At 37.7% G+C, this 16,379-nt stretch overlaps 1 protein-coding gene across 4 annotated transcripts; it reads left to right on the plus strand.

Annotated features, from left to right (window-relative positions):
* The first annotated feature begins 531 nt into the window (after positions 1-531).
* chfr (checkpoint with forkhead and ring finger domains, E3 ubiquitin protein ligase) lies at positions 532-16,197 on the plus strand. Of its 4 annotated transcripts, none has more exons than XM_079606230.1 (18): positions 532-727; positions 1,739-1,904; positions 3,063-3,162; positions 4,572-4,681; positions 4,794-4,853; positions 6,960-7,127; positions 7,975-8,169; positions 10,577-10,751; positions 10,898-11,052; positions 11,576-11,738; positions 11,973-12,115; positions 12,219-12,335; positions 12,419-12,502; positions 12,593-12,663; positions 14,168-14,255; positions 14,963-15,070; positions 15,153-15,225; positions 15,459-16,197. In XM_079606230.1, the coding sequence occupies exons 2-18, from the start codon at positions 1,790-1,792 to the stop codon at positions 15,499-15,501; spliced, it is 1,968 nt and encodes a 655-aa protein (XP_079462356.1). In that variant the 5' UTR covers positions 532-727; positions 1,739-1,789; the 3' UTR covers positions 15,502-16,197. The 4 variants fall into 4 exon arrangements, with proteins under 4 accessions (XP_079462356.1, XP_079462355.1, XP_079462357.1 ...); XM_079606229.1 differs by having other exon boundaries at positions 545-727; positions 7,972-8,169; positions 15,459-16,195; XM_079606231.1 differs by having other exon boundaries at positions 599-727; positions 7,972-8,169; positions 11,973-12,103; positions 15,459-16,196.
* Positions 16,198-16,379: the final 182 nt, after the last annotated feature.

The raw sequence follows: 16,379 nt of genomic DNA on the forward strand, positions 1-16,379 counted from the left end.
ACACGCGCTATAAGCGGGTAGACCAATCACAACAGACTGGGCCATCTGACCAATCAGAGCAGAGTAGGCTCTCGGAGATAGATTTATTATGACTGGATCATCAAATGTGGTGATGTGCAATCATGTATATTATGAGAAAATGAAAGTGTTTTTTGACCTTTGATAAACCTGTTGTATGAGACTCCAAAACAAAATTAGGAAAAATGCTAGCTTTAAATTAGCATAATAGGGGCACTTAACGGTTATAAGTTGATATGGACATTTTTACAGGCTTATTATCAATAGAATAAAAAAAAATCTCACAATTAATATGACGGTACACAGGAATCATTCTAAATTCTAAATTATTATTAAATGATTCATGCAAAAATGCACCCATTCACAACAGTCCATCTCTAGCTCCAAAATGTGAATCAGTCTCTTGTCTAGACATCATTCCAGACAGGTTTTTGTTCAAGGGCTTTCACATGGGCCAGACAGAAGCATGGTGACCCCCTGCCAGCTTCATTCCCATAGCCACCCCCCCCCCCCCCCACACACACACACACACACACACACCACACACCCTCCCCCCTCCTCTCTCTCTCTATCTCTCTCTCTCTCTCTCAGCTGATGCATGAAAATGCCACTGCTGGGCAGGAAGTGTTTCACAAAATAAAAACGAAAGCACTCTGAGGATTCAAGTCAATATGCGCTAATGCTCAGGATACTCTCGGACGCTGGTTAGGTTAGTACATTGAAAACATTACAGGTTGAGTTTACATTTTAATTCCTTTAATTTGAACAGTTTCAGATGTGATTGTGGGCTAGCGACTCTGAGTTGTTAGCAGCCTTTCGGGTAAACATTGCGCCGTTTCACGTTGTTGTTTAGCTTTCAAAAACAAAACTCAACTTAAAATCAGTCACTTAAAGAAATAAACGATTTTACATATTCAGCTCGTATCATTTAGTTTAGTAGTTACTGGGCTTTCGCTTTACACCGAACTCAGTTAGCTGGTTAGCACACTGACTTAGGTTAATCAAGTAACGTTAGGTGAGGTCAGAGAGTGTGGAACTTATTTTGTTTAAAAGCGTCTATAACTTCGTAAAACTTTCGTGTAATATTTGCGTATCAAACTGTTTCAAATTAAAGTAACGTTAGTTTAGATATTAAAGCATAACTTGCCTAAACTTTATAAACTGAATATCAAGCAACGTTACAGTCTTGTTACACCCTGCTTTACTACCACTACTGTAACACTAACAGACAACATAGTTTAAACTTTTAAACATTTTCATTCAAAACAAATCACAATTTTATTTTCAAATAAATGTGGAAACAAATGAATAAATGCATAATATTACCAACACAATTAATCAGGGCTTGCGTTCATAATTGGCTAAAAATTCTTTTGGTCAGTTATGATATAAGTGAAGCTTTAAACGTGAAGAAAAATCTGCTGATTTTTTTTTCAGATGCTGATTGTTTTACACGGAGTATAACTTCCACAGCATGATAGTGATTCACCCCTGTAGCTTATTACTGATGGTTACAACAACTCATCTTGTGTTACAACCTAACACTCCCTGGTTTCTTCCTGTGCAGTTTATTTGACTAAGCATGCTGTTTAGTCTTTCACACTAGTTGTTTCAACTCTATTTTTTTCATAATATAATCTGCATTGTGTGTGAATGCTTTTGCATTTATTTGCCTTTATGACGTATTTGTGTTTTTATTCTTTGCCTTATGCTTCTGCAGGTGACAGCTTCTGCAGATCTGCTGTCTGGCAGGTAAAATAAGGAAGAGGAGATGACGACGCATCAGGGCAGTGGTCAGGCCTGGGGGAAACTGGTTAAAGTCGACGGATCTCCGGATTCAGAGATATTACTCATAAATAGAGAATGCACTGTGGGGAGAAAAAAAGGTGAGCTAAACATCATCACTAATAAAGTGTTTGATCATGTTAATTGCCCAATGCTCAGTCTTAACTTGTAAAATAATTATTTCAGTTTAAAAAGGCTTCTCCGTTATTTGCTTTGTCACAAAACTTCTTTATAGACTCTCCTATCACTTCAAGTTTTACTTATTAACTTTTATTAGTTGTTACTTTTTTCTCTCTCTCAAGATAATCAGTCTGAAGCAGTGTCTGCATGTATTCAGTGAGCCCTTGCCTTTAACAATACTCTCTTTAGTTCAGCAAACGAACCCCCACCCCAATAATGACAAAGGCGTCTATTGAAGACATGCTCTTGGAATATTAAGTAGTTTTTTTGTGTTGTGCTGGTGTGCAGGGAAAGGTTGTATCCCTTTGACTCTGTCTGTGTCTGTCTGGGTTTGAAGAATGTCGGTTTTCCCGCTTTAATTAATATTATCAATCCATGTGTCTGTTTGGTTCTGTGTGCTGCACTGGTTATTAGCAGAACTGATACGCTTCATTACTATAGTAGTCTAATTTTTAACCTTACATCACATCATGCCACACTTTTGCATGCCTGATGTGTCTGTGAGAGAAAAGTAGTGGGCAAGGTCAGGGAGAGGAAAGAGGAGCGTGCTTTATTAAAATCGACATGAAAATGCTTTCGCAACCCATTTTACTTTAGTAATTTCACATATGTAAGATTCAAGTAGGATAAAATCGTAAGGTGAGTGTTCACTGTTATGTACCCTTGTAGACAATGCAACTTGCATTGAAAAGTATATATTTATCATAAATATCATGATAGTAGTATCATGCACTACTGTAATGTGAAAAAATACTTGAGTATTATTGTTATTATTATTAATAATTGTGATTTTTTTTATTTTTTTTTGCATTACAGTAGTGAGAAATTTGTGAGGAAATTTCACAATGCAAATATTATTAATGGTCCTAATTGTAAGCTTTATTTTCTTCATGCAAAAAATATTTTTTTGTCATTTTTACATGCTGTTAGAGCTAAAACTTGCATGTTTGCAGATTTATGTAAAGGCTTAGGCTAGCATTTGGGACAGGGGAACATTTCTTTTTGTTTAAGGTTTATAATGACCATTTATTGTTGACTTGTCTCTATATCATAACCTCACTGACATATTTTGTTCATAGATTGTGACCTCTCATTTCCGGCAAATAAACTGGTCTCAGGGAATCATTGCAAAATCACTCAAGATCAGAACTCAGGAAAGGTGTGGCTGGAGGACATGAGGTGAGACATATTGTCGATGGACATGGATTGTTGAATAATTTTATGCCATTATACAGTATCCCCTTCAAGTTCGATTAAACCATAAATATTTTTAAAGTCAGTTACATGAAAAAGGTCGACCGTTCTGGTTTAAATTGGATAAAAATGATTACCTCTAATCTAACTGCTGGTTGGCTTTATGCAACTGGTCCCAGGATGCATGTTAGTACTGTAATTCATCTGTTTTTGATCGATCTTTGCTAATCTGAAACAACATTTAATGTGAGGGAAGAACAAAATAAACGTATTTATCTGACAATTTGTTTGGTAAAAAAAGGCATGTTCATAATTTTTTTCAAACATTTTGTCTGCACAATTTGCCTTGTTTCATGGCGTTATCACAAATATAACTGTTGACTCCAAGAACAATCATGCAATATGCTTTAAAAATCTTTTTCATAATATTTTGAATAACGGGTGATGTCAATACATTGATTACAGCCAGAAAGAGGAAGGAGTGTTGTGTAAATTTACAGAACTTATATTGTTTTTGAAGACTAGTGTATAATGCTAATGTTAGAGTCTATTGCCCATTGAAAAAAAAAAACATCAGTAGTTGCAGTTGACATTAATTCTTTTTAGTTCTATTAAGTTTGGGCAAATTATACTGAGTGACTTCTAATTACATTAGTAAGTGAATTCAATTAATGACATGCTTGGCCCTGCGGCAAATATATATCCAATTCCCTCATGACATTTAATCATTGCTTTGGTGAATAATTAATTGTAATTTGGTTAATAGTCAGTGGATGGAGATTCACTAGTTGATCTGCGTCTGTAGAAACGGTATGTCTCATGTGTTTAAACGTATGCTAGCTCTCCGCTGCTGCTGTACATTTCCATCCAGCTAATTAAGTGAGTGTGTCTGCTAGACGGTCTTTATGCTGTGTGTTTTACACAATGCTTAGTCAACGTAATGGGAACTGCAAGGATCCCTTCCTCATTTGTTAACCTCCTTTGTACAGCTTTCTGTTTGCCATTTTTAACAAAAATTGATCATAGAGACAGAATAAAATGCATTTATTTTAAACGCATATTATAGGTAAGTTCATAAATAGTTACTTTGTCATCTTTGAAGACACTAATCTAATATGTTCATCAGAAGACAGTGTGGGAATCAGAAATGTGGCCTTGCGGTTTAATGCACATGCTTGGACATGTTGCTCAGGCATGTAGACTGAGTTTGAATCCAGCTCGTGATGTTTCCCCATAACTTTGTTTCCTTCCCTTTGTCCAAAGTCCCTAAAAACAAAATTCACAAAAAGGCCATTGGCATACATCGTTTAGCCTCTGAATAGCACTCTATGAATTCAAAGGGACCCATAATTTGTTACCTTTCTGCTTGATAATGGTCTGTTTGTTTGTTTCAGCACAAATGGGACGGTGATCAACATGTCCAAAGTGGTGAAGAAACAGATGCACTTACTGCAAAATGGTGATGTCATTTACTTCGTGTACAGGAAGAATGAGCCAGAACAAAGTAAGTTTTTTCCACATTTGATTTGTTAAGCATTATCTGTTTTGGTAGTACAGTTGCTTCCAAAAATATGACCAAGATTAGCCACATCACTCATCTAATTTCTGTGTTGCAGACATTGCTTACATGTATCAGACCATCAGGCCGCAAGAAAGTGCCTCACAGGACGTTGAAGGTAAACAGATATTGATAACATTTCATTCAGATGTTTCTGTTTATTCACAAGTTCACACTAGAGGACTGTAAGCAGGGATGTAGTGGAGGCTAAACGCACGTAAACGCCGTTTGCGCACCTCCCAAAATTCTGAAATGGCGTTTATCCACCTCCAAAGTGCGTTTATCCACCTCCAAAGTGCGTTTATCCACCTCCAAAGTGCGTTTATCCACCTCTAAATTGCGTTTATCCACCTCTAAATAGCATATAGTTCCTAAGCCATTTTAAATTAAGCTTAGGCTATGTCGTTTTAGTTTCATATTGTTCATTATTAGTTTCATAGGTTGTTAAACCTAAGACGAAGTCTTTCATATTGCGCTGCATTACTGTCAGTAGCCGTGCGGGTTAGACCATAATAATACAGGGCTAGCCTAAGATTATCACAAATAAACACAAGATTTTGACGCATATCTAAGCGTTTGTGGAGCGGAGTGTGAGCGCGCACTGCATGGCACGGACGCGCGGGCGCGAACACTTATCAACAGTGAAACAATTTAAAATACTCTATCATTTCTGGTCATACAGAAAATAATAATACATTATTCGCAACTACTTTTATTTGTGTAAACTCGCAATAACAAGAAAACGTTGTGCTTTTGTCAAATAAAATAAAACAATCAGGCGTGCTTTCATGATCTCCGTGAACTGGAGCGCGAGAACTGAAACTAAATATATATGTAGGCTAAAGCTCGAAATGTCCACTTCAAAACGAACAAATTCGAATCGAAAGCTAATACCTTCTGATTATGAAATCCGGATGAAAGGTGCATTTCTCTCTAAAAGCGCACCCGCTTAACAGCGGAGATGGAGATATGTTTTTAACCGACACTGATTTAGAAAACAATAGTTTATTAATAAACAATTAAAATGCCTCGTTATTATTTCAGACACATTTATTATCATTAGCCTAAAAATCACCTTTCTGTAGGCTGTGGTTCCAGAGACATGCTCTTCTCATTCAGCACTGCGGGAATAATATCATTTCCAGGTTCTAATTTTGTCTCAGAAAAATAAATCAACAACAACAAAATCCATATTAATTTATGAATATTTTAAATGTTTAATTAAGGGGCAACAAGTAATAAACAAAAATTTGTCAATATTTATTTTTTTGCGCAGCATTTGGTGTAGCCTAGCCTACAGTTCAAATTAAAATTTTGGTGTTCAACTTTGCCTTTTAAAAATACAACAACCGTTTTTGTTTTGTAATTACGGGTTAAAAATATTTTTGTTCTCTCTGTTTTGTCATTTAGTAAACTTTATAGATTTCAACCATATTATTCCTTCTTGAGTCTTTTTAACAAGAATTTAGATTAATGTATGAATTGAATAGTGATAGGTCACACAATGATGAGGGAACAACCAGTGATACCCTTGGTAGTACCATCAAATGATGCCTATAGCGATGTCATCAGGATACACACACACCGGTAGGCAGTGGCCCACCTTACCGGGTGACCACATCGTGGTCCACCAGAATTTATAGTTTACCCACCTCTTTTTTTACCACTACACCTCTGACTGTAAGACTGGCTGAATAACAAGGTGGCTTGTCATCTGTCGTTGTCTTGTCATAGCAGTGTGCATATGGCACAACAAAATGGAGACTAGATGTACACACTACAAGACCTTTGAAAAATGTTGGGTCAAAAAAAAAGTTTTCTTGCATAAATTCAAGCAAAACATTTGTGATTACAAGATTTATTCGTTTATTCTGCACTGTGATTGGCTGTATTAGTTCCACCTTGCCATTGCATCGCACACACTACAAGATCATGTGACGATAATATCAAATAGGTTTGGAAACATTGCAATGTTTGACTGCTGACTACATCAAGCACGGATTTGGCCGTGACCTGGGAGTTTTGTCACAGACCTTGGAAACTTTTTGCCTTTACTACTTTTTGAAGATTAGAGAGAGCTTACAAAACCTTTTTTTTTTGTCCTTTGGAAGAATATGCACAGATGAATCACTGATCCAATTTCATCTCCATGCTAATTTTTGACAGAATTTTCCTTTTTAAATGAACTATTTCTGTAAGTTAGTTTTCTCTGTGGTCCCCACAGATGCTGGGATAGAAGAAGATTCTGATCTGACAGAAACCGAGAGTGAACCAGCACCAGTAGAGCCTGTTATTGTGAAGCCTCTACCTCAGTCTGAGCATGAGGACCCCCAGCCATCTACCTCCAGCTCATCCTTCCACTTCTACAACATGCCCTTATCTGCCTGCTCTGGTAATTACAGTGCACTCTTTTCTGCAAGTTGCTTTGCATTTACAATTATATAATAATCACTCTCTTATCAATGTCTTTTTTGGCTGCTGTTCATTTATGCTTAGATTTTTTTTTCAAATTTACAGTGTTTGACAGGCATTCATCCGGATACATTTGAAAACGCCGTTTTCTGTTTAAAAACCCACTAGCGTTTTCAGGTGTTTTCCGACGTTTCGGTGTGGATGAGAAACTTTTGAAAAACGCTAAATTCACCTTTACTGTGCATGTGTAAAACCTTACAAAAGCTCAGATTTAAATGACACAGACGGAAAAATTAATTATAAACTTATCATGTTATAATTTAATATCTATTTAAAAATATCTAACCATTCACTGATGCGCCCAGGTCGCACTTAGTCACCATATGTTTGGTCTAAAACGCAACTGGTCTCATGTATTGCCGCAGGACAGCAAATGTGAGTACATTTTCTGTCATCTTTGCAGGACTGTGATATGAAGAGTGTGTAAAGTAACATATTTTAGCAACAGTGTAAAAGTGAATGGCACATAACAGGCACAATACTGGTATAAACATGAATATCTATTAGTACAATATGCATCACGACTAAACTTACGTCATTGTTTTTAAATACCTCTGTTTTGACAGTCCACACTACAATGTGCAAACGGCATTTTCAAATTTATCCACTTAGGAGTGCGTTTTCAAAAAGCTTAATTTTCATTAATAAAAACGGCGTCTCAGTGGACGGAAGGCCAAAACGGAGAGAAAAAGATGCGTTTTCAAACGAAAACGTATTAGTGTGGACAAGGCCATTGTCAAAAATTGCTTGTGTGTACCATTTAGCAGATGTGTCTACAAAGAAGAACCCAGTCGGTTCCTCGGTTGTTCGTAAAGGAGAATCGGAGATGACTGCACCAGCAGGCTGCCCCGGGGAGCCGGTCATGAATCACACCCGCCTGAAGTGGACCTACTGGACTGAGGGAGGACAACAGACGGAGCCGGAGATGGAAATGCAGAGGAAAAGAAGAAAAACTGACAGAGGTGCTGTAACACACTGTTTAGGAGAAACTAATATATGTGATGCATTTGAAATAGTTTATGATTTCTGTCTATTTTGAGCGTTCTGAGCATCTGTATTTCAACATGTCAGTGAAACGCATTTCATAGTTGCTAACTTTTTCAGAGTACTTTGAAAGTGTTTAGAAAGCGATGTGATAAATCTGGCAACATTGTTGAGTGTCGTACATCATAATGTGTGCTATTTTAGTGAAAGAAATACAAGCAATGATAGGGTGACCTGTTGGCAACAGGGTTTGACAGTGTCACAAGCCAGATATGAACCAGTGTCACCCTCATAAGCACATGCACTAACTGCTAGACTGCAGCTCTGATGGTTTAAGATTCCCTCGTACACTATCGTTTAAAAAGTCTTTTGCTCACCAAGGCTGCATTTATTTGTTAAAAGATACAGTAATATTGTGAAATATTTTTAGAGTTTGAAATTACTTATCTATTTTAAAGGATAATTCCGGTATTTAACACCTTGAGTCAGTGGAACTGACAACTTAAGAGTGGTGGACAACATTTTTTTGACAATGGTTCCTCTCTCGAGTTTTTGACTATAAAAGAATTGGCCATGGACCCATTTAACATTGGAGTCAATGGGCATGTCCGAAAATGTCATTAAAACAGCCAATAATGTTTGTTTACAAAACTGTTAAACTCACCGAGTGGTTAGTGGTGTTCGTTGATGATTATAAACAATATATCGTCGCAATATATGATTCCAATCCGTTTACTTTGCTATAGTGGAACTATTTTTCCAGACACTTCACAACCGTGTAACTTCCGCTCAATATTTGAATCTGAAGCGTTAGCACACTCCCGACCACTTGATGGCGATAACCGATGTTTATGTCTCGCGGGACACTCACGGTCACAGTCGAGTTCAACTTCATATTGCACTGGTCAGTGGTCACGTCTTTCAATATTTTCAAGGTTTTGTTTGTTTATTTCGCTTACTCTCCCGGAGCACAGTTGCTCTGCTTGCTAGCCTTATTAGAAACGGAAGCGAGCAAAAAGACTACATCGACCAAATGTAAACAGCCCCCTTTCCGTTTCCGTTAGCGCATTTATATTAACGAGCACTCAGTCCTTCAACAGAATTCAATGGGATTTTACAAAATGAAGAATAAAACACGACAGAAACTGTATTTCGCAACACTTTTTCTTTCTGGAACATCAACTAACACCACTAATCACTCGGTGAGTTGCACAGTTTTGAAAACTAATGTTAAAGGTTGTTTTAATGACATTTTCGGACATGCCCATTGACTCAAATGTTAAATGGGTCCATGGCCAATTCTTTTATAGTCAAAAATTCGAGAGAGGAACCATTGTCAAAAAAATGTTGTCCACCACTCTTGTTCATCCAAAACAAACTACAATATAGACTCAAGGTGTTAAATACCGGAATTATCCTTTAATCTTAAAATGTTATTTATTCCTGTGAAGACTCGAGTAATGATTGCTGAAAATGTAGCTTTGCCATCAGTCACATGGTACTTAAGTAACATTTCTTATTATTACAATCATGTTGAAAACAGTTGTGCTGCTTAATATTTTTGTAGAAACTGTGATGCATATTTTTCAAGATTGTTTGATGAATAGAAAGTTAATAAGAACAGTATTTATTTGAAATAGAAATCTTGTAACATTATACCGTATATACCCGAATATAAGACGACCCTGAATATAAGACGACCCCCCATTTCCAGACTTATTTTTGTGGAAAAAATCGTGTTTTCAACAGAAAATAATTTTATTTGAAAATTGCACTGATAATTCATTCTCTCTCTTCCAGCACGCACGCGCACCTTTCTCTCTCTCGCTCGCTCGCTCTGCGTCTCTCGTGCGCACTTCTCTCTCTCGCTCGCTCTGCGTCTTTCGCACGGCAGAGAGGAGCAGCGTTTTAATTCAGTTAAGCACAGATATTATGTTGCTTCTCTAATTTTACATGCAAGTATTGCCGAAATCACAGCACAGATATTGTTTTTATCTTATGTGTATTTGATTTCATCAGACGACGGCTCGATTATCAGGATTTTTGTATAGATTAACATCTTGGAAGGGAAAGCTGGTTTTGTCTTAATGGGTCGCGTTTCAGTCACTATTTCATATCAATTCGTTCTTTCTCCCTTTCCCCCCGTGATTTTGTCTATATTGCGAATATAAGACGACCCCCCATTTTTCAGCCTATTTTTAGGACAAAAACCTCGTCTTTTATTCGGGTATAGACGGTACATGTCAACTTTGATCAATTTAATGCGTCCTTGCTAAATAAGACTTTTGAACAGTAGTGTATATCTGGAATTAAAATGTGTTTCGGATCTGTTCTAGAATATGAACACTTTTAAATGTAATGTTTGTGTATCTATCTGTCTTGCAGATGATCAGAATGGGTTTGGATGTACTCTCAGTGAATCTGCTGTTTCTGCAGCAGCTCCTCAGGTCCCTATCAGAGGAGCAGCGGGAAAAGAGAAAACTGAGGGAGCCACAACAGACAAGATGGAAGAATCCCTCACATGCATCGTCTGCCAGGACCTGCTGCATGACTGTGTCAGGTCAGTCCAGTGTGCGCAAATTAATACTTGGCCAACGTTGGCCAACATAAATACCTTTACACAAATCCTTTAAAGAAAGATTTTAATAAGGTGTGTGGAGGCTGAGTTTGAATGAATTTTCGGTTAATGTGTGTGCTTCCTTACAGTCTTCAGCCCTGCATGCATACATTTTGCGCTGCCTGTTATTCTGGCTGGATGGAACGTTCCTCCTTCTGCCCCACCTGCCGATGTCCTGTGGAGAGAATCCGTAAAAACCACATTCTCAACAACCTGGTGGAGGCTTACCTTCTCCAGCACCCAGGTACTGTATCACACACAACCTAGCCAAAGAGATAAATGGTTTACAGAGATGTGTTCTTTTTTTTAAGCATATTTGCTGCTAAGAGTTTGCAGTCTCTTATGCTCATCAACACTGCAATTATTTTGTCAAAAATACAGTAAGAACAGTAATATAATAATGTTAAAATAGTTGTTTATTGTAATATTTTGTAAAATTTAATTTATTCCTGTGATGCCAAAGCTGAATTTTCAGCATCATTACTCCAGTCTTCAGTGTCACATGATCCTTCACAATTCATTCTAATATGCTGATATGGTGCTAAAAATTTGTGACATTTGGTGCTTAATATTTTTGTAGAAACCATTGATGCATTTTCCCCCCCAGGATTCTTTGATTAATTGAAAGTAAAAAAAAACATTTATTTGAAATATATATATTTGCAGTATAAAATGAGTCGTTTCTTAACTTTGCTGGCTCCAAACTTTTGAACAATTAAAAAAAAAAAATGTGCGGCTTTATTTTTGATTTATTGTTTTGGTCTCAGAGAAGTGTCGGAGTGAAGATGACTTGCACAGCATGGATGCCCGGAACAAGATCACGCAGGACATGCTGCAGCCGAAAGTCGAGCGCTCCTTCTCGGACGAGGAGGGCAGTTCAGACTATCTGTTTGAACTCTCGGACAACGACAGTGACATTTCTGACATGAGGTCAGAATCTTTACTCTGTTATCTACTCTGTAGAGTCTTGTGTTTTTGTTAAAAGGAAGTGCTTGACATAAATATGCAGTATATTTCACTTCAACTTATCCCAGTTATCTAATTAAATTGTAGTTTTTATAAATTATATTAAAGGTTAGCTAAATTTGTGATTCTCTTGGCTTGATGTCAAGTAGGTTCTAAATCTAGGTACCCACCCTGATTAACTCTGTTGTTTGTACACAGTCAGCCCTACATGATGTGTCGGCAGTGTCCGGGCTATCGGAAGGAGCTCAGCTCTGCCCTGTGGATCTGTGAGCCTGCTCAATCTGAGGCACCAGCTAAAGTGCCTGGAGACGGGCCCTCTACATCCTCTGGTACCTCCACAGGTCATTCACGCTCACATTTGAGCCTAAACCATGCACTCACACACACCAACAGAGAAATCCACGCACCTCTACCTATGCTGAATCCTCTGTATTCCTTCTGCAGCTCCTCAGGAGTTCAGGTGTGCTCCTCAGGGCAGTCACCTCATCTGCACCTGCTGCCTGCAGCCCATGCCTGACCGACGCTTCGAGTACCTGCCCCCTCAGATGTCCCCGCAGCACTGTGAGTGGCCCTGACACCTGTCCATCAATGTTCTCAGGCCTACTGCAGTCACCTGATGATTTGTTGTCCGCTCCTTTGAACAGGTATGGTGTGCCAGAAACCTTTCTGCCATGTGTACTGGGGCTGCCAGCGGATCGGGTGTCACGGCTGCCTAGCGCATTTCAGCGGTAGGTTTCTGACTGGTTAAGATTTCTGTATTATATTTTTCTGACTGCCTGTTTTTTTATAATGATGATTATGGATATTTCTCCTCACAGATCTTAACCTTAATGACAAATGTCTGGATGGAGTTTTTAATGGCAATCAATATGAGTCTGAAGTCCTTCAGGTATGTACGGTTCTTTTGCTCATACTTGAGACCAGTATTATTAATGTACTGTTATAGTATTTTTGACTGCACTGACACTATTGAATAAACTGAATAAAAGCTGGATGATGACATCACTGCAGAGCTGCTTTATGGATTGAACTTATTTCATAATTGATGAACTTAACAAGTATTCAACTTTCAACTCATCCAGTATTGTGACAGACATGCAACCTATAACCAAAATCATATGACCTTGTTTTGCCTGATGAATGATAAAATGGGCAAAAAAAATCCTATTGTCTGACTTTTAAAATAAGGAACTGTGATTAATCTTAAAGGGTTAGTTCACCCAAAAATTATAATGATCCCATAATTTACTCACCCTCAAGCCATCCAATGTGTATATGACTTTATTATTTTAGCCAAACAAAGAGTTATATAAAAAAATATCCTGGCTCTTCCAAGCTTTATAATGGGAGTGAATGGAGCTTGAGTTTTTAGAAGCCCCAAAAAAGTGCATCCATCATTAAAGTAATCCATACGGCCAGGGGGTTAATAAAGGCCTTCTGAAGCAAAGCGAATGTGTTTCTGTAAGAAATATATTCATATTTATAACTTTATAAGCCATAATCACTGGCTTCCGGGAACAGCTGTACGTGAGTCTAGTTCCAGTGGAGGAGTGACCTCTGAGCTGACGCATGACGTAAGATGTAGGAGCAGCCTAAGGTTTGGCGGTTAAAACAAACATGACTAGGCAACAAACTCAAGCTCCTCTTCTCTCATATATCTAAATCCTCTGACATCTCTCTTTAAAAATTCTCCTTTTAGACTTCTAATTCGTGACCAGTGTTTTGTTTTGCTCTATCCTCTGCGCTTCTACGTTCGTCAATATGCGTCGGGTCAGAGGTCACTCTTCCGCCGAAATTCGACTCGCGTATGGTCATAAATGTGGATATTTTTCTAAAAATATCGCCTTGCTTCAGAAGGCCTTTATTAACCCCCTGGAGCTGTATGGATTACTTTTATGATGGAGGAATTAGCTTTTTTGGCTTCAAAATCTAAGGTACCATTTACTCCATTATAAAGCTTGGAAGAGACAGGATATTTTTTAAATATAACTCTTATTGTGTTTGGCTAAAAGAATAAAGTCATATACACATTGGATGGCTTGAGGGTGAGTAAATTATGGGATCATTTAAATTTTTGGGTGAACTAACCCTACAGTAAGATGTTGGTGCAATTTAAAAAAAAAAGAATAGTTTTCTTGATTCAGCAGAACAGCTTTTTTTTTTTTTTTAACTGCAAGCATTTTTCATAACTTAATTAGCCTATAATGATATAAGGACCTTGTTTACCTCTGCAAAAGCACCACTCCCATTTTCTTTAGAAAATATAACAAACAAGTTAATTATTAGGAGGATGTTTTACCAGAAATATTTAGTTTTCAAATTCAAGTGTTATTTGAATGCCATAACTGAATAAGCCCTGTGTTTGTTGATCATTTGTGCTTGCTTTGTGGCAGAACTATTTGACTTCTCGAGGAATGAGCTGGAGGCACATGTTGCAGGAAGCGCTCCAGGCCGTACAGCAGGGCCTGTACCATCTCTCTGGTAAAATTGAGAATTGCTGAGGCTGGGTGATGGAGGGAAAATAATATTGCAATATTCGTAAACATGTTGTGGGATATGTTATATTTATCACAATATGCACGTTTTTGTGAAAAGTGATTGTGGAGGGTTGGTTTCACACAAAAGTCCCTTTAAGGCAAGTAATTTTACTCGGTGGCCATCTTTGTAAAACCTCTCGGGCCGCTATTTCAGTCATGCAAGTACAGCTCTTATCTCTCTGAACATGGAAACGTCAAATTCTCCAAAGCTGTTCACCAAGCTTATGATTTCATGTTTGAAATCACCAATGAAATCTGACCACAGCTGTTTCATAATGTTGTTTCTAAACGCTCAAATCATGACAAAAAATGGTTTTCAGGCTGGACCCGCCAATGCGCCGCGCATGTGCTGTAATAAGCGTGCGTCTCAGAACAGCGGTCTAAAAGAAACTGCAGTGATGCTATGACTAATCCCACCATATTGTGCATTACTCTTTCTCCCATTCATAATAATATAAGTGCACTGTCTTTGTATATCTAAAGTCTTTAGTTTTACATCACAGAGATCTCTTTTCTAACAAGCCTTTTGTCTTTTTCTCTGAACATAAATTGATTTGAATGCATATTTTCCAACAATGCTGATTAAAAAATTTCGGCTGATTTGTCATTTTGCTACAAACAAGAAATGACTAAAATACTACTATTTTTCAGATTACAGAATCACTGCTAACTCTTTCCTGTGCTACTGCTGTGGACTTCGCACTTTCAGAGAGATCGCATACAAATACAGAGAGCGTATTCCTCCATCAGAGCTGCCAGGTAAGACTCGCATCAAGCCAAATCTATAAAACTACAGAATAAATTGGAAGTGATGCAGTAAGTTTGCTTGTTTTTCCCACAGATACTGTGACCACCAGACCAGACTGTTACTGGGGACGCAACTGTCGGACTCAAGTGAAAGCACATCACGCTTTGTAAGTTAAACCACAGTTGAACATATCTTGTCCATCCTCTGAAGTGCTCCATACTTGAATCCACCAGTAGAGGGCAGCTAATGCACATCTGTGTAGTGTCAGTCTGAAGTCAGCCACATTGATCTGTTCGCTAATACATTTATATAGAATGTCTTTAAAAGATCATAATCCTATATCTCGGATGACACCCAATGATCAATCTTAATCAGTAATTGTGTATTCTCCTCTTTCAGGAAATTCAACCATGTGTGCGACCAGACGCGTTTTAAGAACTAAAGCTGGTGGAGTGACATTAGCATTGCTGCAGGCAGGTGTTATACCTCTTTCTCTCCTATAGATGGCATCTTTACATATGCAAAAGTCAATCAGATGATGATAAACCAATCATCCTTGAAGCATATGGAAACATTTGATCTGGATCTGCACTGTGTGTAGAGACAGACACTAATTTTCCATGATGGATTGACTGTAACACTTTCAGTATGCACACTTCATTCCACTATGGATTCATGTCGCCTCTCTGCTTGTAATTGTAAAACGAGACTACGTTGGCAATCACTTTTTCTTTCAACAAGCTTTTTAGCTTAAACAATTTATAATATACAAATGATATAACTGACCTTTGGTGCCTAAGAGTTGATTTTAAGTGTTCTTTGTGTGCTTCTTTGCATATGTCAGAGTTCTTGCATATGTCAGAGTTCTTTTAAATGTCATGTTTGACATCTCAATGTATTACTAGTATTATTATGTACCGCTCAAGACGTTTACGTGCTACTGAGAACATTGAAAGTGTATGTTATAAAAAAGGGATGATTGTGTTCTAGAGGTGACTGGTCAAGTGCACTAAACTGACATGTTAGGTTTTCAGCATTTTGTTCTTCATTATTTTTCTAACGGCCATAAGCCTTTGTGTGTGTATTTGTTCTCTTTCATTTGCAGGGCTGTTCTTAAGGCATATGAGCGATTTTTTTATATATATATATATATATATATACACAAAACAAGACTGAGGGTTATATCGCACTGCTAGGGATAATCAAGTCAAATCTGATTTATAATATAGACTTGCACGTCTTGATTATGGCATTTTTTGCTGTTGCCTCTGGGGAAATGTTTATGAAATTCATATGCAAACAAGGCCAGGTTTAGCTAGT

Source organism: Phoxinus phoxinus (assembly GCF_949152265.1).
Source record: "Phoxinus phoxinus genome assembly, chromosome: 3".
NCBI lineage: Eukaryota > Metazoa > Chordata > Actinopteri > Cypriniformes > Leuciscidae > Phoxinus > Phoxinus phoxinus.